The 26,171-nt window shown below is 45.5% G+C and overlaps 1 protein-coding gene across 2 annotated transcripts in view; it reads right to left on the bottom strand.

Moving 5' to 3' along the window:
• Positions 1 to 26,171, bottom strand: part of SUFU (SUFU negative regulator of hedgehog signaling) — a 175,912-nt gene that overhangs the window by 88,645 nt on the left and 61,096 nt on the right. For both annotated transcript variants that reach the window (XM_054982639.1, XM_054982640.1), the window contains exons 4-5: positions 14,905 to 15,047; positions 4,630 to 4,715 (exon numbers count right to left, since the gene is read on the bottom strand). In XM_054982639.1, coding sequence (XP_054838614.1) covers positions 4,630 to 4,715; positions 14,905 to 15,047 — 229 coding nt within the window. The remainder of the gene's footprint in view (positions 1 to 4,629; positions 4,716 to 14,904; positions 15,048 to 26,171) is intronic.

Below are 26,171 nucleotides of genomic sequence, written 5' to 3'. Positions count from 1 at the left end.
ACAGAAAAAAACAGTAAAATATTTGTAGAACTGGTGAAAGAAATCAGAGTGTAAATGATGCCTCAATTTTAATGAACAGAGAATAATTAGCAAAGGCTCTTCATATATCAGCTCTGAGAATTAGAAGGAACCTTAAAAGTCATGTAGTCTAATTGGCATTAATGTCAGGATTCTCTTAGTATTCTGGTTATTATGCATTGTTATTTTATTATGATTTTTTGCTGCTAGGAAGTTGATTAATTAGGTATTGCATTGATGATTAGTTTTAATGGAAGTACTTCAGAAGCTGAGGATCTTGCAACCTCTTTCCTATAACAGGTTAAAAAAATTGCAATTTGTATTTTGCCAAATAAAATTTTTAGATTTATAGTGCTAAATTTAAAAGGTGATGAAACATAGTAAAAAAAGAAGTTTCCTCAGCTTTGATTTTTTTGGGGGGTTACAATTCAATGTACTTTTTCTCATTTTTGGCTTATTTTACTAATTTCTCACCTGAGCTTACTACTCAATCAGTGTATGTACGCTCAGAAGTAAATCCAACTGAGTTCAATAGGACTGACTTCTATACTATGGGCATCATTAGACGGCACCAGGGAATAGTAAGTCAAGAGAGGTAGCGACTATTTTGTCAGTAGCGTTCCCATTCCAAAAAGAGAATTTAGACAAAGACCCACAAGGTCATTACAACTTTGTAAAAGGGCAATACACAAATAAAATATTCACATTTGCCTCTATTTATGCACCAAATAAGAAGCAAATTAAATTTCTAAGGAACATGTACAAAAAACAGGACAAATTTAAAGACAGGGAACTTATAATAGGGGGAGATTTAAATTAGACTCCTATGGATTATTTATATAAAAAGGGAATAAAAATACAAGAAGAAAATAGAGGAAAACAAACCGGCAAAAATTTTACAGGAATTCAATCTTGTAGATGCTTGGAGGGAAGATAAATCCTCAGGAGATGGATTTTACATATTACCTACATCAGGGCTCATTCTGAGGGGGAGCGCGCAGGAACGCAGTTCCGGTAGTTCTCCAAAGAGATCACATGTCAGGTGGCCCCACCCCACCTGATTTTCGGACATTTTGAGCCCATTGTGGCCTGGATCGGGGCTGAAACGGCCTGGATCCGGTCGGTGCCAGGTGGGGGAACCCTCCCCTGCTTGGCACCAACCCAGTCCTGGCTGTTTCGGTCCTGATCTGGGCCCAAAATGGCCACTTTCAGCTATTTTGGGCCCCAAACAGCCAGGATTGGTCCCGAAACGGCCTCTGACGGGTGGTAGATCCTGACCATTTTGGGCCCCTTTTTGGCCATTTTCAGCCCAATTTTGGCCCTGAATGACCAGGATTGGGTCCAAAACAGCCAGGACAGGTGGTGTCAGGGGGTGCGGCATATGCAAATCAGTTATGCTAATGACACACTTTCTGTGATGTCAACGAACGTGGCATATGCTAATGAGTTATGGTAATGAGTTCCTGCAGCTCTTTTTCTACAAAATGACCCGATTCACATAGATATAATACATATTCTAGAATAGATTTTATCTTAATATTATCAAACATGATGCAAAATATTGTTAAAGCAGAAACTGGCATTAAAAAAACTATCTGATCATGGGTAGATCAGAACATCCTTGGGCAGCAACCAACCACCTATACATGAAGATTTAACACTATTTTATTAACTAAACCAGAACCCAGTAAAAATTTCAAGAAGGTATACAACATTATTTTAAAGAAAATACAACTGAAGGAATACAAATGCATATCATACGTGATGCATTAAAAATTGGTAATAAGGGGGACATGTATTCAAGAAAAAGCTAGATTAAAGAAGAAGTTTTAATTGTGAAAACATGAAGTTGCAGGTGGAAATAAGAATTAGAAGAAAAACATTTTTAAAATGATCAAAAAGATATATAATCATTTGGTAAATAAAAGGAAAGGACTAGACACTATCTAAATAGATTCTATTACTAAAAACTGCTATATGTAAAACAGGCTCATTATGAATTTGGCAACGACAACAACAACAACAGATTTATACACACAACAACAATTGATTTATATACTGCCCATCAAAAGAACTTAATTACCACTCAGAGAGGTTTGTAAAGTACGTACAAGAGTTCAAAGTTACTAGCAAACACTTTGAGAAAACAAAAATAGAATAGCAATGGTAGACTTTAGTAATAAAAAATACACAGTACAAAGCAAATAGCAGAACAGTTTGCCAAATACTTCGAAAAACTATACTCTTCAGATGATCTATCCCCACCAAAAACCCTGATGAATACCTACAAAAATTGAATATTCTTGAACTGAAGAGTGAGCACAAAATATTTTAAATAAGCCAGTGGAAAGACATAGATGATGTGATAAGAAAATTAAAAAATGGAAAACCTCCAGGCATAGATGGATATGGTCCAGAATTCTATAAACAAAGATTTAATATTACCATATATGACAGAATTATTTAACCAGGTAATGAAAGATAAACAATCACCACACTCATGGGAAGACACAAGAATTGAGATGATTTTAAAAACTGGTAAGCAAACGGATGAACCAATTAGATTCTTACCGACCAATCGCATTATTAAATCAAGATGCAAAATTATTCACCACAGTCCTTGCATCTCGAATGAGCATCATAATAAAAGACTATGTTTCTTCAGATCAGATGGAATGTATACCTCAAAGGAAAATCAGTGCTATAAAAACAGTGGCATTGCCAAAATTAAATTATTTCTTTCAAATACTTCCCATAATAATTGAATCAAAAGATTTAGCAAAGTAGCAAAAGATACTCACCAATTTTATTTATCTAGTAAAAGACCATGACTTACAAAGACTTTGGGACAAAAGAGATTAGATCAAGGGGAGTGGGGAGAACCCAGCATAAGCAAATATTATGAGGCAAATCAGCTGAGAACATTGACATCATTCTTGGAGGGTACCTCTGATAATCCATGGGTGGGTATGGGAAGCAAATGGGAAACATATGGAATTAATTGAAAAAAATTGTTTTTGGAGGAAAAAATGTAAGAGACATAGAATGGCTTGAGAATCCTTTTCTATACACTACATTAAAAATTTGGAATAAATGGAAAAATAAACTAATCTCAGAAATATCCCCTCTACTTACATTTATATTACATTCCAATTTTTCTTACCTAGATAAACTAGAAGAATGTATTAAATGGAAAGAAAAGGGGATTTACAGAGTGAGAGATTTTTACGAAAATGGAACTCCCCTTACTGTAATTCAACTAAAAGAAAAGTTGCAAAGAGCTTCAATGAACTTTTACAATACTTAATTGTGAATCCTACAGTAAGGCAAACTATGACCAGAAATATGATGAAATTCGAATATATTTTAATGCAACATATGAACAGTATAAAAGGAATAACTTCTAAAATATATTCTGATTTAGTTGAAATACATACAAATATGACAAATGGACTGAAAACAATATGGGAAAATGATATTGGGATAAAATAAAACAAAATATAAGGAATAAATTATAGATGAGTCAAATAAAGAAAACAGTATCAATAGCCCTTAGGGAGAATTCTTTGAAACTACTACATCAATGGTATATTACTCCAGTACGTCCTGCAAGAACAAGTAATACAAACAACACAAAATGTTGGATAAATAGCAATCAGCAAGGCGATTACATCCATATGTGGTGGTCATGCGCTGTAGTATCATAGTTTTGGGGGGAAATATTTAAAGAAATGGAAAATATTATACATCAAATCATATATTCCACAACAGTGCTGGCCTTGTTAACAATTTGGAGGGAACAAAATGGAAAAGTGACATTCAAGGGATTCATAGTGTTTATATTGACGGCAGCCTGTAGGGTAACAGCAAAGTGTTGGAAATCTGCAGAATTTTTAACATTATTGGTATTCTGAACTATGGCAAATAGTTATGGCAGAAAAACTGACATACCAGAATAGTTAAAGGTAAAGCTAAAATGTCCGATTTCTATAAAACATGGCATGATTTTATTTCATATACAAATAGGAAAGGTATTCAACATCAACATGTATCTAGGCCCTTCCTCAAATAATGGGAAAGGAATTAGATATGAAGCATACAAAGAAATACTTTTTGATTTAATATTGTCTATCTTTGTTTTCTTTTAACGTGTTCTTTTTTTTGTAATCTTTCTTCCTGTTTGTAATTTGAGTGGTGGTTGTTTTTTCTTCCTGCTTTTTTTTGTTTGAAATATTAATTTAAAAAACACAGGACTAACTCCTAATAGGTACACTTAGGACTGCAGCTGTTGGGCTGGGGACCATGGAAACTTTCCTCTAATGTCCCCCCCACGCACACAATCTGCTCCGCTGTCAGAAATCTCTTTCATCAGCTCCACAGGATCCAAGCCAGTGTCTGAGACTCACAAAAAATGAAAACAGAGACACTGTCAGAATAAAACACAAATTTGTGCAGATATGCTTAGTTCCATAGTTTATCCCATCCATGGCATTTTATCAAAAAAATTGGGCCTTTCTGACCAAAGTAAGATAAAAGGATTGCATCTATCTTTAGCAGACTTTAAAAAAGCCTTAGCATTACTTTCAAGGCAGCTGGAGGTACTGTACTTACACTGGAACAGTCCGAAGCAGCTCCAATATACCCTGTCCATTCCATTGCTGTGCCGCATGAAGCTCTTCTGTGCAGACCCCAACAATCTAGAGCAAACCGAGAAGAGCACAGCACTTCATGAATGGAGATCTGGTTTCTCCTGGCCAATATTAAGGGCTCTATTTCTACTGAACTGCGATAACAATTATGGTTTGTGTAGCAGATGTAGGCTAATCTCAGAGAGTGCCACTATGCCTTCAACCATGCCAAGGAGCCCTCTCTAAAGAAAGTCATGTTGAAAAGACAACAGCTCAGTTCAGATTAGGAAGACTAAAAGGGAATGTGCCAAAGTCTCATACACTCCACACAACGTTCCAACTTCTCATAACTATTTCCTCTATATGGCTTGCTGTGATGTCTCTATTAGATATGGGCATGAATAGCATTACGAACGCAAAAAAGCCACAAACAGCCCGTTTGTCTGTTCGTGAACAAGCCGTTCGTGAGGCACCATTGCAAACGAACAAGTGGTGGTCGCAAGCCTCGTTTGTGGCATTTGTCCGCTGTTCGTGAAGCCAGACAGTCAGGCACCTTCAATCAATTCCCTTGGCAATGGAGGCAGGGACTGCCTGAACTCTGTCTGCATTCCTTTTATCGCCCCGGAAACCCCAATCTGAGCCCAGCTTAGCTTGATGGGCAGGTCTTCCTTCCAAGCATGGCGCTCCAAATTGGTTACATGGCAGCAGAGACCAGGGGGGAGGGAGGGTGAAGGTGTGGGTGTTCTGTAGCCATGGGCACTCCAATCTCATCCCTGCAAACCCTGTTAAGCTGTTCTGACTGACAACCACAGACCTCCTGCTTTTCCCTATAAGACCTCTGGTTATAAAAGGGCACTGTGCTCCCAGTTCTGGGTTTCAGTTTCAGGAGGCAGTGGTGTGGGACAGAGCTGTTGCTAGCCTTTTGGAAGAGAGACAGGGAGAGTGCATTGGAGCTGGGATTTTTTCTGTATGTGGTGGGTGGGATAGGGATCTATCCCCTCTGGTTCCAGGGCTGCTGTCAGGCCCTGGGGCCAAGCTCAGTGGGCACCCAGGCGGATGGCTCACCCTGATTATTAGTGCCTGATCTGGTCAGGTCTGTGGGAGGGCTGGGCTAGGGATTGAGCCCCTCCCTCTGGTTCCAGGGCTCCTGCCAGGCCCTGGGGCCAAGCTCAGTGGGTGCCTTGGCTGAGGGCTCACAATGTTGTCTCCTTTTCTTTTCTCCTTAATTCTTGTTTGCTGGCACGAGGCTTTGGCCAGGGGCCAAGGGTGGTTGCTGGGGGAAGTGCAAAGATTGTCCCGGTTGCCCCGCGACAAGCAGTACTGGGCAGGGCTCTGGGGCAGCAGAGACTCCAGCTCCCCAAAAATCACTTGTGGGGGCTGTGGAGAAGGCTGAAGAGCTCTTGCCACCGGGGGAAGAACTCTTTAAACTGAGGAGGAGACTGAGGAATCCATGGAGAAATGGTTGGGGTTCGACGAAACATCCATTCCATCCCCATCCCCATCCCCATCCCCAACTCTTGGTGCTGTCCCTGCCTGCAGTCCGCCCCTCACTCTGCCTTCCGTTGCCAGCTCCGCGGCGCAGCCCATAACCCTTTGTCCTCCTTCCCCTGGAACAGTTAGTGGGCCATGGTTCAAACTTTCCATATGGAGGCACTTTCAGGCCCTTCTGAATGACCCCCGTGTGGTGCGGCGCCGTGTCTGTGATGGTCTAGTGCGCAGGGGCAATGACCCAAAGCACCTGTCATCGACGGTCCTGACCAGGAACCTGAAGACGTGCCACCTGAGCCTGTGGTCTGTCCTCGGCCAGCGAAACATATGGCGGGGGGAGACAGAGGGCTACCAACTCCTCTGAGCCAGGATCAGTGGGAGGGTCACCGGAATCCACCCCAAGCAAGAAGCCTTGCCTCGAGGGTGCTGCCGGTGGGAGCAGAACGGTCAGGCAGGCCACCCTTGCGGAGGTTGTTCCATCGGGGTTGGGGATAGTGCCATTGAAAAGGGTGAGGTCAAGGGCTCAGGAGGCAGGCATTCATGTCATGGCAGAGATGATTGCCCTGCAAGGATTCCCCCTATCCGTCGTGGAGGGTGTGGGCTCCCAAAGGCTGCTTCAGCACTTTGCCCCATGGTTTTCCATGCTGTCACGGTGCACCATTGGGCGTTGAGTCCTGCCAGCCCTCTACCAGTCTGTGCAAGACATGGTGCTCAGGGAGCTGTCGGCCGCCAAAGGCCGTACTGTACACTTCAAGGCCGACCTCTGGAGCAGCTGCCATCATGGGTACCTTGCCATCACCGCCCACTGGTGGCAACCAGAGGATTTCTGCCGGCCCAGGCCAAGAACTGGCACCCGGAAAAAGGTGCCATGCTTGACACCGGGCTACAGGGTAGTTCTTCTCCAGGCCTGGGGGATGGACAAGGTCCATACTGGGAAGAACATTGCCACCACCATAAAGGCGGCTCTGAGGGAGTGGATGGCAAGGGGGGAAGGGTTTGTCCGTGGCTTCATGGTGACGGATGCAAGAAGCAACATGTTGGCAGCCCTGAAAAAGGCATCCTTCCTGGGCCTGGTGTGCATGGCGCACAAGCTGAACCTGGTGATGAGGGATGTGCTCAGGCTGGGGAGCAAGCCAAGGGACAGCTGGGACGAGGGAACATTGTGGACGCACAATCTGCTGGACAGCTGCCGGTGCAGCGCTTCCCACTTCTCCCACAGCATCAACTCTTCCTGTGAGCTGTTCCAGAGGCAGGGGGGACTCCAAGCACCAGCTCTTTCAGGACCTGCCCACCCACTGGGGCCCGTTGCAGGACATCCTGTCATCCACGGACATTCTGAGGAGGAGAGAGGAGCTGAGCCTTTGTTCCATGGAATGGAGATGTCCTGGATGCTGAAACCCTTTAAGGAGGCCACCAAGCTCTTGTGCTCCTACAAGACCAGCATGGGTCATGTCATCCCCCTGATTCACGGGCTCGACTAGTTCCTGGCCAAGGAGCTTGAACACGAGAAAGAGCTGCTCCCCAGGGTCCGGGACTTTGTGAGGAGGATCCAGGCATGCGGGGCTGAGTGCTTGCATCCTCTGCGCCATGAGGTGCTGTACCAAATGGCCTTCCTCTGTGATCCCCGGATCAATGGTATCATTGCCATACGGCGGGTCAGATGCAGTGCTGGAAAAAGGAGCTCCGCGCAGCAGTGTTCTGTTTCCAGAAAGAGAAGGCAGGCCTGAGGGAACCGGGAAGGGGCGAGGGGCGGGTGGAGGAGGAGAAGGGGTGGGAGGAGTTGGGAAGAGAGCCACGCCAGAAGAGACCCACCCAAACAGCCCCACTTGATCTCTGGGCCTCATCAGTGGGCTGTGTGGTTGACTGCAGCACAGTGGGCGCATCTCTCGCAGTGGAGGACTCGGCGGGGGCTATGGTGTGAGAGTAACTCGTGGAGCCCACCGAGCCCCCCCCACTCTAACCCCTTGGAGTATTGGGCAAGTAAATATGCCGTATGGCTGGACTTGTCCATCGTGGCAACCAACATCCTGTCCTGCCCTCCCACCAGAGTGCACAGCGAGCGGGTGTTCTCCCACCTGGGAGACCTCCTCTGTCCCCGCCACGCACATCTGCACCCGGACTTGGTGGACATGCTGACCTTCGTGAAGGTCACCCTCAACCTCCTTGGGTATCCCTCCTTGGACCTGGACCTACCTGGGCTCTGAGCATCCCCAAGTCTACTGTGGTTCTCTAGGCCAAGCTCCTGTACAGCAGTCTCCAGCCCTCCTTGGTTCTCGGGGCTGCTTCCAAGGCTGGTAACCCGTCGTCCTCCTCTCCCAGACAAGTTCCCGGATGCTCCCTCTTTCAACCTCTCCCTCTCTGGACAGCACAAATACGACCTTTCCCCACAACTTGTCCTGCCCATCGCATCCTCTCCCTGACAAGTTCCCTCTTTCATCCTTGCCCCCTGCAAATGGAACCAGAACGACCCTTCCCAACGACCTCTCCTGTCCTGCCCATCCTGTCCTGTCTGCAAAGGTAGGAAGGTGTGTGATATCGTCTGCCGCTGCCACCCTGCGACTCAGTGGTTTTCTCAGCTCATGGCTTGCCAACGAAGGGGTCTTCCCAGTCCTTGTCCGAGATGCAGCCGGTGGTAACCCTTTGTCCCTGTCTCCCTGACATGTTTCCTGACGGTCCCTCTTTTAACCTGTCCCTCTCTGGAACCTCTCCTGTCCTGCTCACCCCATCCTTTCCGCAAAGGTAGGAAGGTGGGCAATGTCAGCTGCCGCCGCTTTTGGCCACAAGGCACAGCTCTGCTGCTGTTGCTGATGATAGGGTTATACAACACGGGGGCCCCTATCTATAGGCTCCTGCTGTCCCCTCTGAGCAGGGTGTAATGAGTTCCTCCCACTGACCCTTTCTGCAAATGCAGGAAGGTGGGTGTTGTCCACTGCTGCTGCTTTTGGGCATGATGGGCAACTCAAAAGATGTTGTGCATATGGTTGTACAGCACAAGGCCCCCATCTATGGGCATCTGCTGTCACCTCTGAGCAGGGGGGAATGGGTCCCGGCTGCAACACCCGTCCTTTCTGCGAAGGTAGGAAGGGGGGTGATGCTGGCAGCAGCCTGCCTGTACTGCTTGGACAAGTAAGCTGTCTCTGAGTGGTGCAGATTCTGTGGACCTGCTGTCTTCTGTACAGTAACCCTTTTCCCTCCTCTCCCAGACAAGTTCCCCTTCCCTCTTTCAACCTCTCCCTCTCTGGATGGCACCAATACGACCCCACCTCACAACTTGTCCTGCCCATCCCGTCCTATCCGTGAAGGCAGGAAGGTGGGTCATGTCAGCTGCCGCCGCCTTTGGACACAGGGGACTACCATGCCACTGCTGCTGTTTTGGGGCCTTCCCGGTCCCGCTCTGCAATGCAGCTGTGACGAACAACCCGTTGTCCTCCTCTCCCCGACAAGGTCCTGGACGTTCCCTCTTTCGCCCTCTCGCTCTCTGGAACACTCCGACCCCTCCCAACGACCTCTCCTGTCCTGTCCATCTCATCTTTTCTGCAAAGGCAGGATGGTGGGTGATGTCAGCTGCCACCACTTTTGGCCACGAGGGACAGCTCTGCTGCTGTTGCTGATAGGGTTGCACCGCACGGTACCCCCTGTCCATGGCACCTGCTGTCCCCTCTGTGCAAGGGGGAATGGGTCCCTCCCACCCACACTTTCCATGAAGGCAGAAAGGTAGGTGCTGTCTGTTGCTGCTGCTTCTGGGCACGAGGGGCAGCTCAGGAGATATTTCACATATGGTTCCACAGCACAGGGTCCCCTATCCATGAGTACCTGCTGTTCCCTCTGAGCAGGGGGGGAATGGGTCCCACCATGACTCACGTCCTTTCCGCGAAGGCAGGAAGGTGGGTGCTGTCTGCTGCTGCTGCTGCTTTTGGCCATGAGGGGCAGATCAGGAGCTGTTGCACATGTAGTTGTGCAACATGGTGCCCCCTGTCAACGGCACCGGCTGTCTCCTCTGAGCAGGGGGAATGGGTCCCTGCTACCCTTTCTGTGAAGGTGGGAAGGTGGGTGCTGTGCTGCTGCCACTGCTTCTTGGCATGAGGGGCAGCTCAAAAGCTTTTGCAGATATGGTTGTGCTGCACAGTACACCCCCATCCATGGGCACCTGCTGTTGTCGCTGTGCATGGGGGGAATGGGTCCCGCGACTCACTTCCTTTCCGCGAAGGCAGGAAGGTGAGTGATGTTGGAGGCAGCCTCCAGATCGACACAGGAAGGGCGGACAAGCCTCTCAAGCAGCAGTCTGCGCAATCCTTCAGGGTGGATGTTGGGGTCCTCCATCCTGGTCATGCTGTGCAATGCGGCCAAGAAGCCTCAGTCCTCCTCTCCTGTCAAGCTCCCCGTCCCTCTTTCGACTTCCCCCTCTCTGGAACTGCTCCAACCCCTTTCAACAACCTTTCCTGTCCTGTCCATCCCGTCCCTTCCGTGAAGGCAGGAAGGTGAGCAATGCTGGCGACAGCCTCCACTGCGACACAGGAGGGGTGGACAAGCCTCCGCCGAAGAAGTCTGTGCAATCCGAATGGTGGATGTTGGGGTCCTCTTTGTACTACTCTCCCTGTAAACTTCCATGTTCCCTCTTTTGACCTCTCCCTCTCTGGAACTGCTCTGACCCCTCCCAATGACCTCTCCAGTCCTGTCCATTCCGTCCTTTCCATGAAGGCAGGAGGGTGGGTGATGGCTGCTTCCGCCGCTGACAAGATCAGTGGGTTTCAAAGATGAAGGCTCACAAATGTTTGGGTGTTTCTTGGTTCTGCTCCGCAAGGCGGCCAGGAAGTGGTAACCCTCTGTCGTTCTCTCCCTGACAAGTTCTCCGTCCCTCTTTGAACCTCGCCCTCTCTGGAACCGCTCTGACCCCTCCCAACGACGTCTCCTGTCCTGCCCATCCCATCCTTTCCACAAAGGCAGGAAAGTGGGTGATGTTAGCTACCGTCGCTGAGTACCTCAGTGCGAGCTTCGGAGGCAGCCTCGCAGCAACTGTTGGGATCTTACCAGTTCCTCTTCCCTCTTTTGACCTCTCCCTCTCTGGAACACTCTGACCCCTCCAAATGACATCTCCACTCCCTCCCGTCCTTTCCGCAAAAGCAGGTAGGTGGGTGATGATAGCTGTTAGCAGCCAGACCACTCTGCCCCCTAGAGGAGAGGCAGCCCGCCAACGCCTCCCCCAGCCCGCCAGGCCTGGTGGCCGTGCTCATGACCCACATCCCTGTCTGCACAGGAAAGTGCAGCGCAGTACTGAGGCCTGGCGGGCAGGCACATGGGGGGTGCCACCGGTGAGCGGCCAGAACCCCCCCAGAGGGGACGCAGCCTACCAATGCCTCCCCCAGCCCGCCAGGCTGCACTCATCACCCACCGTCATACCTTGGCAGAAAGTAACCTCAGGAAAGCCAGGCAGATGGGCAAGTGGGGGGTGCTGCTGGCGAGCGGACAGACCCCTGCCCCCTAGAGGGGAGGCAGCCCACCAATGCCTCCCCTAGCCCACCAGGCCTGATGGCTGCACTCATCACCCATCATCATACCTTGGCGGAAAGTAGCCTCAGGGAGGCCTGGTGGACAGGCCCATGGGAGCTGCTGCTGGCGAGCGGCCAGACCCCCTGCCCCCTAGAGGGGAGGTGGCCTGCCACCACCTCCCCCAGCCCGCCAGGCCCAGCGGCCACCAACATCACCCACCTTACTTACTTCCATCCGGAAAGTAGCCTCTGGGAGGCCTGGCAGGCGGGCACATGGGGGGTGCCGCCGGCGAGCAGCCAAAGCCCCCGCCCCCTAGAGTCCACCGCTTGTACATGGGGCAAAAGTCAATTGGTGGCTCCCATTGTGTTGAATGGGAGTTTCCTGGGGGCATCAGATTTGGGAATGTATAACTCCAAGATCTGCATTGCAATCTTGACCAAACTTGGGTGATGGCTGGAGGGGAGCCTGCTGAACACTCCCTGTGAATATGGGCTCTCTAAGTCCAACGGGAGCTGTTATAGCCCCCACGAACAACGAACATGTTTGTTAACGGGACATGTTTGTTACTGTTCATCTGTTCGTGTTTGGCGGTGGCAATGAACAACGAACAGCGTGTTCACTTTTTTTTTTCCGTTCGTGCCCATGTCTAGTCTCTATTTGGCAGATGGAGATTAACATTAACCTCCAAGTCATCATATGAAACCATGGTTTCAAGAAGTTTTGGAGATTGGTACTAATCACAATATGGCCAATTCAAATGTCAATATTTAGAAGAAATCCAGAAATGGAAGGAAGGCCCCCCTTAGTACTCTAGTAGAAGCTCAAATGTATTACTTCATAACAAGAGGGCCAAGGACAAAGGCATGTTAACAAGTCCTCCTCAATTGTTTTCATGTTGAGCTCCTGTCAACAGAGCCAGCGAGATGAAGCAACAACTCCTGCTGTGTGCAAATTCTTGTTTCAGTTTGCTGACTTATCTTCCTCATAGCAGTATACAGCCAAGTCCTTATGTAGTGAAGCATTTACTGGTACAATGGAAACCATCACATCACTCTGAAGTAAAACAAGTATCGTTACAACATGGGAATACCAAGTTATGCCAGACCAGTAACACCATCAGCTGCTTCAGACACTGAGAAAATTTTAAAGCGGGCAATACAGACTAAACCGAACCTGACCATACATTTCCTCAGTTTCTTTCATTACTGGTTGACTTATATATGAAGAAGGGTAGCCATGTTAGTCTGCCCGTAGCAATGGAAAAGAGCAAGAGTCCAATAGCACCTATAAGACTAACAAAATTAGTGGTAGGGTATGAGCTTTCATTAGCCACAGCTCACTTCTTCTGATACCTGAAAAAGTATCTTGCTCTTTTCCATTAACTTATATATTGTTTTACATACAAACAGAATATATACTATTCATTACACCATATCAGTTTTCTCTAAGATCGATAAATAAATTCAAAGTCATTGCCCGCAAAGTAAAACATACTTAAATACAGTATGTACTGCTACACACTACTCTTTAAGCATATCTTTGTATAGCTCTGAGGATTCCTCATCCAGTTCCTACATTTTTTAAGACAAGAGTTCAACAGCAAAGGTCATTAATTAAATAAAAAGAAGCACTAAGACGCAGAATCCAAAAATCAGCACTCCTTAAATGATTTCCTCTAAACTGAATGTAAGAAAAGAAGGACCAAACATGTAAAATAATCTCTACACGAATGTATTTATGTTTACAAAAGATTTTTTGCCTATCTTCTAGGTTAAAAAAGATCAAGGACTGTATCTGACGTGGATGTATAAAGAAGAAATATATTCAATGACTTTGTCAGTCTATAAGTCTTTTAAATGCCTAAAACATTAAATATCGTATCAGACCTAAGGCTATGCTAGATTTAGATAAATAAGTAAGATAGTCGGGGATTTTTTTTAAGCTGGAACGCCACAGAATGGCGTTCCAGCAGCTCTTTAAAATACCCACGTGACTGGTGTCACGTGGGTATTTTAAAAATGGCCTATTTTGGCAATTTTGAGCCCAGACTGGGCCCGAAACAGCATGGATCGGGCCGCTGCCAGGCGGGGGAGGGTTCTCCTGCCCGGCACTAACCTGATCCTGGCCGTTTCAGCCCCACTCCGGGTTATTTTGGGCCATAAATAGGCCCAAAATGGCCCAGATCGGGCCGGTGAGGGTTCCCCTGCCTGGCAGCGGCAGGTTCCATGCCGTTTTGGCCCCAATCTGGGCTGTTTCGGCTGTTTCAGGCCTGTTTAGGGCCCAAAATGGCCAGGATCGAGGCCAAAACGGCCAGGATCAGGCTTGTGCCAGGAGGGGGAGGGTTGCTCCACCCAGCAGTGGCCCATTCTAGGCTAGTTCAGCCCCAATCCGGGCTGTTTCAGTGCCATTTAGGGCCCTAAATGGCCAGGATCAGGGCCTAAATGGCCCAGATCAGGCTGCCGCCGGGTGGGAGAACCATCCCCCACCCAGCAGTGGCCCAATCTTGGCTCTTTCGGGCCCAATCCTGGCCATTTGGGGCTTGAATTGGGCCCAAAATGGCTGAAAGGGGCACAAAACAGCCAGGATTGGGCCCAAAATGGCCAGGATCAGGCCTCGGCCAGGTGGGGGAACACTCACCCGCCTGACAGCGGCCCGATCCTGGCCCCTTTGGGCTCCTTTTGGCCATTTTGGGTCCAATTCAGTCCCTGATCAGCCTGGAATGGGCTGCTGCCACACAGGAGAGCACTCTCCCCCCCGGCAGCTACCCAATCCTGGCCATTTTGGGCCCCTTTCATCTATATTGGGCCCAATTCAGGCCCCAAATGGCTAGGATTGGGCCCAAAATGGCCAGGACCGAGCCGCTGCCTGGCGGCGGAGTGCTATTTCGTGTGGCGGCAGCCCATTCCAGGCTGATCTGGGCCGTTTTGGGCCTGTTTTGGCCCAATTCGGGCCCGAAATGGCCCAGAGCCAGCCACTGCCGGGCGGGGCAGTGCTCCCCCACAGCGGAGTAGTCTATTCCAGGCCGAATTGGACCCCCCCCATGGAGCACAGGAACACTCCCTGGGTAGCCCTGCCTGTGTGATGACATCAATTCCCAGACATTACATCATCATGCCGTCCCAGGAGCACATGCACACTGTGCGCGCATGTATTGAGAGGCACACCTCCTCCTCCCAGGAGTTGCCACAGGTGAGAGTTCCCCCACCTCTTTCCCCAGGAAAAAAGCCCTGAAAATATTAATTTCTTGAAAGTACTGATCATCCTAATGGTTCCAGTACTGTACCTGGAGAAAAGTAACAACCCCAAAAGGTGTCTGAACTGGCTGCATTTGTGGATCTTCAGTCAGCAGCATATGCTGGATCCTAGATTCACTGTTGTCCAATGGACTGTGCCACGATACATGGTCTCCACTACAGAACGTATTTTCTGTAAGGGAGAAAGGGGATTTAAGAGAAATAAATCAATGACAAACAATAATATCTTCATCAGGTACTTTTAACAGCCTGCTTTCAAACAGACATTGAAGGAGAAGTCTTAGCAACACTATGAAGTGTGCCTGAAGAACAGAAGAGTTTTAAAAAACTTATACAGCCACAAAGACAAGATATTTACTTTTTTCTTACTTTCACCCATCAATAACAGAAATGAAGATGTAATGCACATAAACAGAAGCAAAGCCAGTAGTTAAACCCTATCCCGTATTTGGTCAATGTGCACACTCTTCACAGAAGGATGTGCACACTTCATCATATTCTTATCATAATTTTGTACTCTGCCCATGCGATCATGGTCTCCAAGTAACTGTGCAGAACGTGGAGAAATATGCAGCATAAGGGGGGGAAATTCATATACTGTCTGCAAGTGATGTTGGATACTGTCTATATATATAACAAGTTACTGTATAGATGTATTGTCAAAGGCTTTCACGGCCGGAGAACGATGGTTGTTGTGTGTTTTCCGGGCTGTATTGCCGTGGTCTTGGCATTGTAGTTCCTGACGTTTCGCCAGCACCTGTGGCTAGCATCTTCAGAGGTGTAGCACCAAAAGATAGAGATCTCTCAGTGTCACAGTGTGGAAAAGATGTTGGCAGGTCATTTATATCACTATTGCACTTATTAATCAGATTTTCCCAGAGGATGTAACAGCCTTATTCCATCATTGTCTGACAACCAGTTACTTCCAATGGGATAACGAATTCTATGAACAGATGGATGGGGTGGCCATGGGGAGCCCACTCAGCCCAGTTATAGCAAACTTCTACATGGAACATTTTGAAAAAACAGCTCTAGAATCAGCACCCCACAAACCTAGTGTATGATTCCGGTTTGTGGATGATACATTTATCATTTGGAGCCATGGGGAGGAAGAATTGATGGGTTTTTTGAATCATCTCAACAACATCCACCTGAACATACAATTCACAATGGAGAAAGAAATCGAGGGAAAACTCCCATTTCTGGATACCTTGGTCATCCGTAAAGCAAACTTTCAGTTAGGTCACAAGGTCTAGAGGAAACCAACTCACACTGATCGGTACTTACACAAAAACTCCAATCACCACCCCCGACAGAAAAGAGGCATAATGAAAACATTAGTGGATCGTGCAAGACGGATATGTGAGCCGCACTTTCTCAATGAGGAAATTAATCATCTAAACCACGCACTTCAGGCAAACGGCTACTCCAGAAATGAAATCCGAAGAGCAATCAAACCCAGGATGAATCAAACAACCAAGGAAAAACAGTCTCCTACAGGAAAAGTGTTTTTGCCATATATCAAAGGAATTACTGATCAGATGGGAAAGCTTATGAAAAAGCATAACCTTCAAGCAGTATTCAGACCCACCCGAAAAATACAACAGATGCTACGATCAGCAAGAGACCCCCTCACCTCTGCAGGAATATACCACATACCCTGCAGCTGTGGACAAGTTTACATCGGGACCACAAAGTGTAGCATCCAGACAAGAATAAAAGAACATGAAAGACACTGCAGACTTGGACAACCTGAAAAATCAGCAGTGGCTGAACATAGCCTAACTCAAACAGAGCACCGTATCTTATTCCAGGACACCAAAATACTGAACAACACTTCCAACTACTTTGTCAGACTGCACAGGGAAGCCATTGAAATTCACAAGCATAAGCAAAACTTCAACAGGAAAGAAGAAACCTTAAGAATGAACAAAGCATGGTTTCCAGTTCTGAAAAACACCAGGCTAACAAAACACTCTATATCCGACAATAGCCCTGCAGAGAAGATAAGACCTTGGATAAGACCTTCTGTGATTTTTTTCCAATTATGTAGTAATCCCGTATCTTAGAATACCAGTTAGATAATGTAGATGTTTTCTGTGACTTCCATTTTGAGGGCTATTGTTGTTTTGGCAGCCATTAAGAAGGTTCTTATGCGGTCCTATCTGATTTATGTTATTTCTGTGTTATGCCATTGGTCTAATAGAATAGCATTGCCTGTTATTTGAGTTATATGTTCAAGGACTTCTCTCCAGAATTTTTCTACAAGTTTGCATTTCATCCAACAGTGAAATGTTGGTCATTATCTCCAAAATTTTTATCTGGGTAGTCATGTGTTTGATTTGTAGGTAGGTATACCATGGGATTTCCTTTTGGACTTTTGTTTCCATTTCTGCTTTTTCTAAAATTCCTTTTTCTGTAGTGATAGTTGGGAAATCTTGGGAACTAGTTTAGTTTTGTAGAGGTTTCATGTTTTAAGAATGGATGATAAGAATATATTGTAGTCAGTCACTGAGAAACAAGAACTAGATTTACTCCAGATTAGTTCTTGGATAGTCAAAGGATGGTGAAGTGGTTTCAATATCTTTATCCAATCTATTTGTTCACCAGCTTAGAAAAAGAACCTTTAATAATTGTACAACCCCTACGCGTTTCACATGCAGCTTCATCAGGGGGAATCCTCCAGATTCTTTTTAGTTCCGTTCCCATATATACACTTTCGCAAAGTCAGGAAGACATAAAATAATGGCATTTAATACACACAGAAAGTGAGACACAGAAGACTGCCCTCTGGAGAGATTCCTTTGGAAACTCTCAATAAGTGCATGGGAAGGCATGCCTCACATTTTTGCATCAGTGAGCTACAGAAACTTAGCTCAAGGGTAGGGTGTGAGGAACTGAAGTGTTGACATAAGCAAAGGAAATGTCTCTTGATTAACAGGCAGATGTGGAAAGTAAAGGAATCAGATAAGAGTTGCCTAACACTGAATATGATAAAGTGCTTCATACTCGGCAGAAGATAGTGCTTACCATAAGCTTGTAGCAACCTGCAGATTCAGACTACATACACATTTGTGAACTTTTGAAAAAGAATAAATTACCCATGAAGGCTGTTTTAAAGCATTCCCATTCAACTTAAAAGTCTCCACATTTTTAATTCCCAATATTTCCAAGATGAGATAGAATATCAGCCAAGATTCTGCTGATTAACAGTTTTAATGATGTAAGCCTTGCAGTCACAGTTCTTTAAAATGAAACAAAGCCACAAAGGCCCTTATTCTTCTGTCTTGTCTTTCTGTCACAATATTCTGCATGTCAAATGCTCACTCAATTCTATGCTGATCGATCCCTGCATTTTGCTACTCAGACTACTTTTCCTGGGAAATCCTAGCCATTTGGAGCTGGTTTTCAAATGCTAATGTCTCTGCTGGAGACCCACCTGTTTGTGTCTATTGGAGTGCTGACTACTTTAAAAATGTCTCTTTCCCCCCCACAAAATTCACACTGACTGCTCAATTAAACTACAGAAAACTACCCATGTGAAAAATGATATGAAGGCCAATTTAAATCCCTAAGACCCAGTAAATCCAGTGTTAAGGCTTGAAAGCCAGCCTCTAACTCACCATATAGTGGCATGCAAGATTTAACTATACCTTGCAAAGTTTCAAATAAGAATTTCTTTACCATGATACTTCATCTGCCTTAGGTCCCCATATATTAGGGAAAGGGTGAATTTGTAAATCTTGGAAATAAATTTAACAACAAAACTGAACAGACATTCTATAATGCAGGATTTTGTTCCAGCACTAAAACAACATTAACAATGATGTCCTTTCCTCTATGTACTCAAGAATTCTACTTAGAACTGTATAATCTTGCAACCCCATATTTCAAGACAAATCTATCCAAATTCTGAACTGGAAATACTAGGGCAAAGTAGAATGTGAAACACAAGAGGGATTCTCTCAATACTAACTTTTGCTCCAACTAATTAAAGGAACTTTGTGGTAGAGCTGAATCATGAGCAAAGGCTTATTAGCTGTCATGTCCAGGTTTAATCAGACATACCTGCCAACTTTTAAAGATCTAAAGATGACATCTTTCTCCTCATTCCAGAGTCATAGCACTATTAATAAACTGATTTAGACAACTTCAGGGTAACAGCTTTTGCTTCTGCTACATATTAACAAATATTTTCCACAACCATCCATTAAAGCTATGCAATAAACTGAAATATAATTATATTCAAGTTGAAAAATGTTGCTACACCTGAGCCACTAGACAACTCAGAATGAAAGTATTTTAAAATCTACTTGCAATATCTAGCACCTGATATTTTAATAACTTGATGCACTGTTTCTGAATTTTTTTTTAACTTGGGTCCCTATTTCAGAATTTACTAAACCTTGTGGCCCCAAAAATCCTAATATCAACACCAGTTCCAACATAAGTTTATGGAAATTCTCATGCACCACTGAATGCAATCTGCCACTGCATGCAAAGAAATACTGGGCTACTAATCCAACAGGAATGTAACCAGGCATCTCTCTACTCATACATGGAAGGGTTGGATGGGGAGGAAGAGAAAGTGAGGGCTCCCAGGACTATTTTGTTCTTATCTTTTTTGGCTCTTTATTAAGTCAGCTTTAACTGCCTTTTTGATCCAGGCACATAAAATCGGATGCAAAGAAACCTATTTTATAAATGGATGGGAAATAAATAACTGATGGAGATTTAAGACTGCTGCTCCCCAAAGTGGCAGCTTGAGGGCAGACGTAAAATTTCCAGAAATTTTAAAACTACAGAAGACACTGCTCCCCTGGGAAAAAATGGAAATTTTGAGGAGGAACTCTAGAAAGAAAGAAAAACAAATCTAGGGGAAAATTGAAATATGCAATACTTACTTTCCTATCAAATTTAAATTTCTTTTACTGATTTAACAACATAAAATATATTATTTATATTTATTTAAGAAAGCACATCTACTCTGTTCTTTAACCTTTCTCCTACGCTGCAGGGACACAAGAACCACTCCATCTTTTCTCACAACTAAAAGAATCTTCAAAACCACACAGGCGAACCGCATTTATGACCGTCTAGAACAGGCCCTCTTACGTGAGAGAATCCACACTACCCGCAGAGAACTTGCTGCCACAGACAAGGTGCTATTTTGCTTGCATATCAACACCAGCCATAAAATGAGAAGTCAGGATTGGGACAAGGTCGATAATCTCACCTACAGGAAGATGGAACAAGTTTTTACCAACCACACATCCAGACAGAAGCAGAAGTTTAACAAACTACAGGAAAAAAGACAGACAAGCCCAATGCTCGACAATGCACGCATTGTCATCAATCTGACAGACCGTCAACTCTCACCAGAAGAAACCTCCATCTTGGCAAAGGGAGGAAACTTTGCAGTCACCCCCACCAGAATTCCTGTGGAAGACATCATTGCAAATGTAGAAGCTGCCATTCGTCATCTACCTGAAGAGGAAGCTGAGGAAATAAGAGGAGAGACAGCCAGGATTCTACGAAAGGCAAAGCTTCCCACCAGCAATATAACACGCAAGGAGAGAAATGCCATCAAGACCCTCAATGCAGATCCAGACATCATCATTTTACCAGCTGATAAAGGCAATGCTACAGTGATCATGAAAACAGAGGAATACAAAAAGAAGATTAAGGAACTCCTGGACCCCTCCACCTACAAAAAACTAAAACGAGATCCCACTTGCAAAATCACCAGGCTAACAAATGCGCTGATCAAGAATTCCTCACTACATCCCGACACGCACAGAAAACTATGCAAGACTGAAGCACAGCCAATTAGACTATATGGACTCCCCAAAATACATAAGGATTCAGTCCCACTCCGACCCATTGTGAGTGCCATTGGTTCACCGACATATGAATTAGCTAGACATCTGGCAGATCTCCTGCAGGACCACATCGGGAAGACCTCATCTTACATCAAAGATTCAGCAGATTTCATCAACAAAATCAGTTCTCTGAAACTCAATCCACAAGACATACTTGTCAGTTTTGATGTTGTATCCCTGTTTACCAAGGTTCCAGTAAAAGACACTATTGCACTTATTAATCAGATTTTCCCAGAGGATGTAACAGCCTTATTCCACCATTGTCTGACAACCAGTTACTTCCAATGGGACAACGAATTCTATGAACAGATGGATGGGGTGGCCATGGGGAGCCCACTCAGCCCAGTTATAGCAAACTTCTACATGGAACATTTTGAAAAAACAGCTCTAGAATCAGCACCCCACAAACCTAGTGTATGGTTCCGGTTTGTGGATGATACATTTATCATTTGGAGCCATGGGGAGGAAGAATTGATGGGGTTTTTGAATCATCTCAACAACATCCACCTGAACATACAATTCACAATGGAGAAAGAAATCGAGGGAAAACTCCCATTCCTGGATACCTTGGTCATCCGCAAAGCAAACTTTCAGTTAGGTCACAAGGTCTACAGGAAACCAACTCACACTGATCGGTACTTACACAAAAACTCCAATCACCACCCCCGACAGAAAAGAGGCATAATGAAAACATTAGTGGATCGTGCAAGACGGATATGTGAGCTGCACTTTCTCAATGAGGAAATTAATCATCTAAACCACGCACTTCAGGCAAATGGCTACTCCAGAAATGAAATCCGAAGAGCAATCAAACCCAGGATGAATCAAACAACCAAGGAAAAACAGTCTCCTACAGGAAAAGTGTTTTTGCCATATATCAAAGGAATTACTGATCAGATGGGAAAGCTTATGAAAAAGCATAACCTTCAAGCAGTGTTCAGACCCACCTGAAAAATACAACAGATGCTACGATCAGCAAAAGACAGTAGAGACCCCCTCACCTCTGCAGGAGTATACCGTATACCCTGCAGCTGTGGACAAGTTTACATCGGGACCACAAAGCGTAGCATCCAGACAAGAATAAAAGAACATGAAAGACACTGCAGACTTGGACAACCTGAAAAATCAGCAGTGGCTGAACATAGCCTAATGCAAACAGGGCACAGTATCTTATTCCAGGACACCAAAATACTGGACAACACTTCCAACTACTTTGTCAGACTGCACAGGGAAGCCATTGAAATTCACAAGCATAAGCAAAACTTCAACAGGAAAGAAGAAACCTTAAGAATGAACAGAGCATGGTTTCCAGTTCTGAAAAACACCAGGCTAACAGAACATTCTATCCCCGACAATAGCCCTGCAGAGAAGATTAGCACATCAAGTACCAATCTGTATGCAAAAGAACCTCCTCAGGATACAGTGAAGCCTCCCGCCATTAGCATTCCACACCCTGGGAAACTCTTACAGGATGACTCAGCTCAACCCCACCCCTCCTGAGTAGATACAAATGACCTACATCTTTTCCACACTGTGACACTGAGAGATCTCTGTCTTTTGGTGCTACACCTCTGAAGATGCCAGCCACAGCTGCTGGCGAAACGTCAGGAACTACAATGCCAAGACCACGGCAATACAGCCCGGAAAACCCACAACAACCATCGTTCTCCGGCCGTGAAAGCCTTTGACAATATATTATTTATAACTTAGGTAGCATATAAAATTATATTATTTGGCATCTTTATGCAAGTTAAAAGTATAAATATCTTTGTTATCTATAAGAAAAGGGTGCAAGTATACACAACACTTGAAAAAGAGTTACAAATTGCTACATCCTATGGCACCATATACTATGTGTATCTTTAATTTTTGCTATCTGGAAGGCTGGAAAAAATAAACGTTAGAGGTTAAACAGAAAAGAAAGTATAGTTTGAACCAGGGCTCATTTGGAGCCAGAACGCACAGGAACGGCGTTACAGTAAGTCTAAAACGAGGTTACGTGGGTTTTGGTCCCGCCCATGTGATTTCCTCCCAGTGCAGGCCGAGTGGTGCTGGGCTTCAAAGGAACAGTAAGCTGCTTGGATTCCTTCTGCTCTTTTACTTTCATTTGGCGGGGGGTGGGGGAGAAAATGAGTGAATGCCGAGTGGTGCTGGGCTCCAAAGGAATGCAAGCTGCTTGGATTCATTCTGCCCTGCTCTTTTACTTTCATTTGTGACTGGGGTGGGGGGAGAGCGAGAGAGAGAATGCCGAGTGGTGCTGGGCTCCAAAGGAAGGCAAGCTGCTTGGATTCATTCTGCCCTGCTCTTTTACTTTCATTTGTGACTGGGGTGGGGGGGAGAGCGAGAGAGAGAATGCCGAGTGGTGCTGGGCTCCAAAGGAATGCAAGCTGCTTGGATTCATTCTGCCCTGCTCTTTTACTTTCATTTGTGACTGGGGTGGGGGGAAAGCGAGAGAGAGAATGCCGAGTGGTGCTGGGCTCCAAAGGAATGCAAGCTGCTTGGATTCATTCTGCCCTGCTCTTTTACATTCATTTGTGACTGGGGGGCGGGAGAGAGCATGCCGAGTGGTGCTGGGCTCCAAAGGAAGGCAAGCTGCTTGGATTCATTCTGCCCTGCTCTTTTACTTTCATTTGTGACTGGGGGGGGGGGGGAGAGACAGAGAGAGAGAGAATGCCAAGTGGTGCTGGGCTCCAAAGGAACGCAAGCTGCTTGGATTTATTCTGCCCTGCTCTTTTATGTTCATTTGTGACTGGGGAGGGGGGAGAGAGAAAATGAGCGCAAGCCGAGTGGTGCTGGGCTCCAAAGGAACACAAGCTGCTTGGATTCATTCTGCCCTGCTCTTTTACTTTCATTTGTGACTGGGGGGGGGGGAGAAAGAGAGAGAGAAAGAGAATGCCGAGTGGTGCTGGGCTCCAAAGGAACACAAGCAGCTTGGATTCATTCTGCCCTGCTCTTTTACTTTCATTTGTGACTGGGGGGGGGGGGAGAAAGAGAGAAAGAGAATGCCGAGTGGTGCTGGGCTCCAAAGGAACACAAGCTGCTTGGATTCATTCTGCCCTGCTCTTTTACTTTCATTTGTGACTGGGGGGGGGGGGAGAAAGAGAGAGAGAAAGAGAATGCCGAGTGGTGCTGGGCTCCAAAGGAACGCAAGCTGCTTGGATTCATTCTGCCCTGCTCTTTTACTTTCATTTGTGACGGGGGGGGGGGGAGAAAGAGAGAGAGAAAGAGAATGCCGAGTGGTGCTGGGCTCCAAAGGAACACAAGCTGCTTGGATTCATTCCGCCCTGCTCTTTTACTTTCATTTGTGACTAGGGGGGGAAGAGAGAAAATGAGCGCAAGCCGAGTGGTGCTGGGCTCCAAAGGAACGCAAGCTGCTTGGATTCATTCTGCCCTGCTCTTTTACTTTCATTTGTGACTGGGGGGGGGGGGAGAAAGAGAGAGAGAAAGAGAATGCCGAGTGGTGCTGGGTTCCAAAGGAACGCAAGCTGCTTGGATTCATTCCGCCCTGCTCTTTTACTTTCATTTGTGACTAGGGGGGGAAGAGAGAAAATGAGCGCAAGCCGAGTGGTGCTGGGCTCCAAAGGAACACAAGCTGCTTGGAATTCATGCTGCTTTATTTTCATTTGTGACTTGAAAGAGTGAGTGAGTGGGTGCAAGCAGGGCTGGCTCTCCAGAGGAAGGTAAGCTGCTTTGAGTTCATTCTGCTTTAAGGAAATACCTGGAGACTTTTGCAGAAAAGGGCTTGAGGGGTGGATGTTGCCTTCTGACACACTTCCAGTGATGTCAGGGGGTATGGCATACGCTAATGAGTTATGCTAATGAGTTCCTGTAGTTCGTTTTATAGGAAATTACCCCTGGTTTGAACAAAACCAGAGGTCATAATAGTAGGAATATTTACATGTTTGAATATTAAACTAAATTTTATAATGCTGGTACAGCATGTAAATTGTTGCCACCATAAAGATGCCACTCTTGATCAAATGAGGAAAAAAATGTGTGCATGCAAACATGTACCTGCTCCTTTAAAATTAACCAATGAGGAACCATACCCACAGTAAAATGAGAGATACAATCCAGAGATCATATATTTATTTTACAACAAAACAGTTGCTCTGTTTGGAGCGCAAGCTCTTCCAAAAGTGTACTGTATATCCTTTCAGATACAAGAGTGAATCATAGACCTTACCACTACGTTGTATTGGATTCCTGCTAACGCTATATCTTTGTGAACTTGTATCTATTTACCCTATGGCACTGTTTATGGAAATGTTCTTGATACTGACTGTACTAATCTCACACTGTGTAATCCACCTAGAGTCTCCATGAGAAAGGTAGACTACAAATGACATAGATAAAACAAATAAATAAGATGAAGTCCACACACAGGGCTCATGGGAATTCAATTTATTCTTCAGGGGGCTCTGATAAGGCATATTGTATGTTTTGCATTTAAGTAGTTTGGTTCTGCTTGTTAACACGGGGCTTTTAAAATATTTGTTACTGTGGGTTTAAATGTAGGCCGCTGAGGAAAGAAGGAAGGGAGCTGGATGGCTGAATGCAGTCTGCTCTGACTGGAAAAGGTGGAGTGAACTGCAGTTCTTAGTGTGCTCTGGGAAGAGGTTTTCAGTCAGTCTTTGATTGTCTCAGAGAAAGGATTCTGGCTAAATCAGGCAACCTTTGTGGAAGCCTAAGAGCCTATTCTGTTTAGTCACGGAAACGGTGTAAGTATCTGGATCAGTTTGTGTATATCTCAGAGATTATCCTATCTAGGTAAAACAAGATGTATAGAAAGGCCTGAGTGAATCTATGTCTGTGTGGATGACAAAGAGTTTATTTTGTTGGTGAAGATCTATGCGGAAAATTAGTCTGTGTGACTGAGTCTGTGAATGTACCTTCAAGAAGATATAATTATTTTTGGAACTTGCAAACTTAGGAACTGTTCTGAAACCAAAACACTTATCTAAACTCTGCAGCCATCACATGTTCTTATAAATTCTACGTTTATTTAAGAGAAAAACAATCCCTTTTTGACCTCACAGCCATTCTTGTGCACTGACTGTTCTGTCACATTACCATCAATAATAAAGCCTTCCTATATTACCAGTTTAACTGAGGTGGTCTAAAGCAAAAAACTTTCGTGGCAGCAAAAACCTTCTGTGGAACTCAGGAAGACATCAATATATAGATCACACAAATGAAAAAAAGACAGTGTTCTTGAGGTAAAGGCCTGGGTAATGTAGAGAATACCTGAAGTTCTGTGTGGAGGAAAAAAGAGTGTTGGTTGTGACCAGAGCTCTCCTGAGGTATAAGTTTAAGGTAATGTAAGGAGAAGCTAAATTAAAGGTCCAAAGGCAAAGGTTAATAAAAAAAGAAAATCATTACACATACTCTAGTACCAATGTGCTTTTAATGGA

This window comes from Eublepharis macularius, chromosome 6 (genome assembly GCF_028583425.1).
Source record: "Eublepharis macularius isolate TG4126 chromosome 6, MPM_Emac_v1.0, whole genome shotgun sequence".
Lineage (NCBI taxonomy): Eukaryota > Metazoa > Chordata > Lepidosauria > Squamata > Eublepharidae > Eublepharis > Eublepharis macularius.
This window is presented reverse-complemented; position numbering and strand designations above follow the sequence as displayed.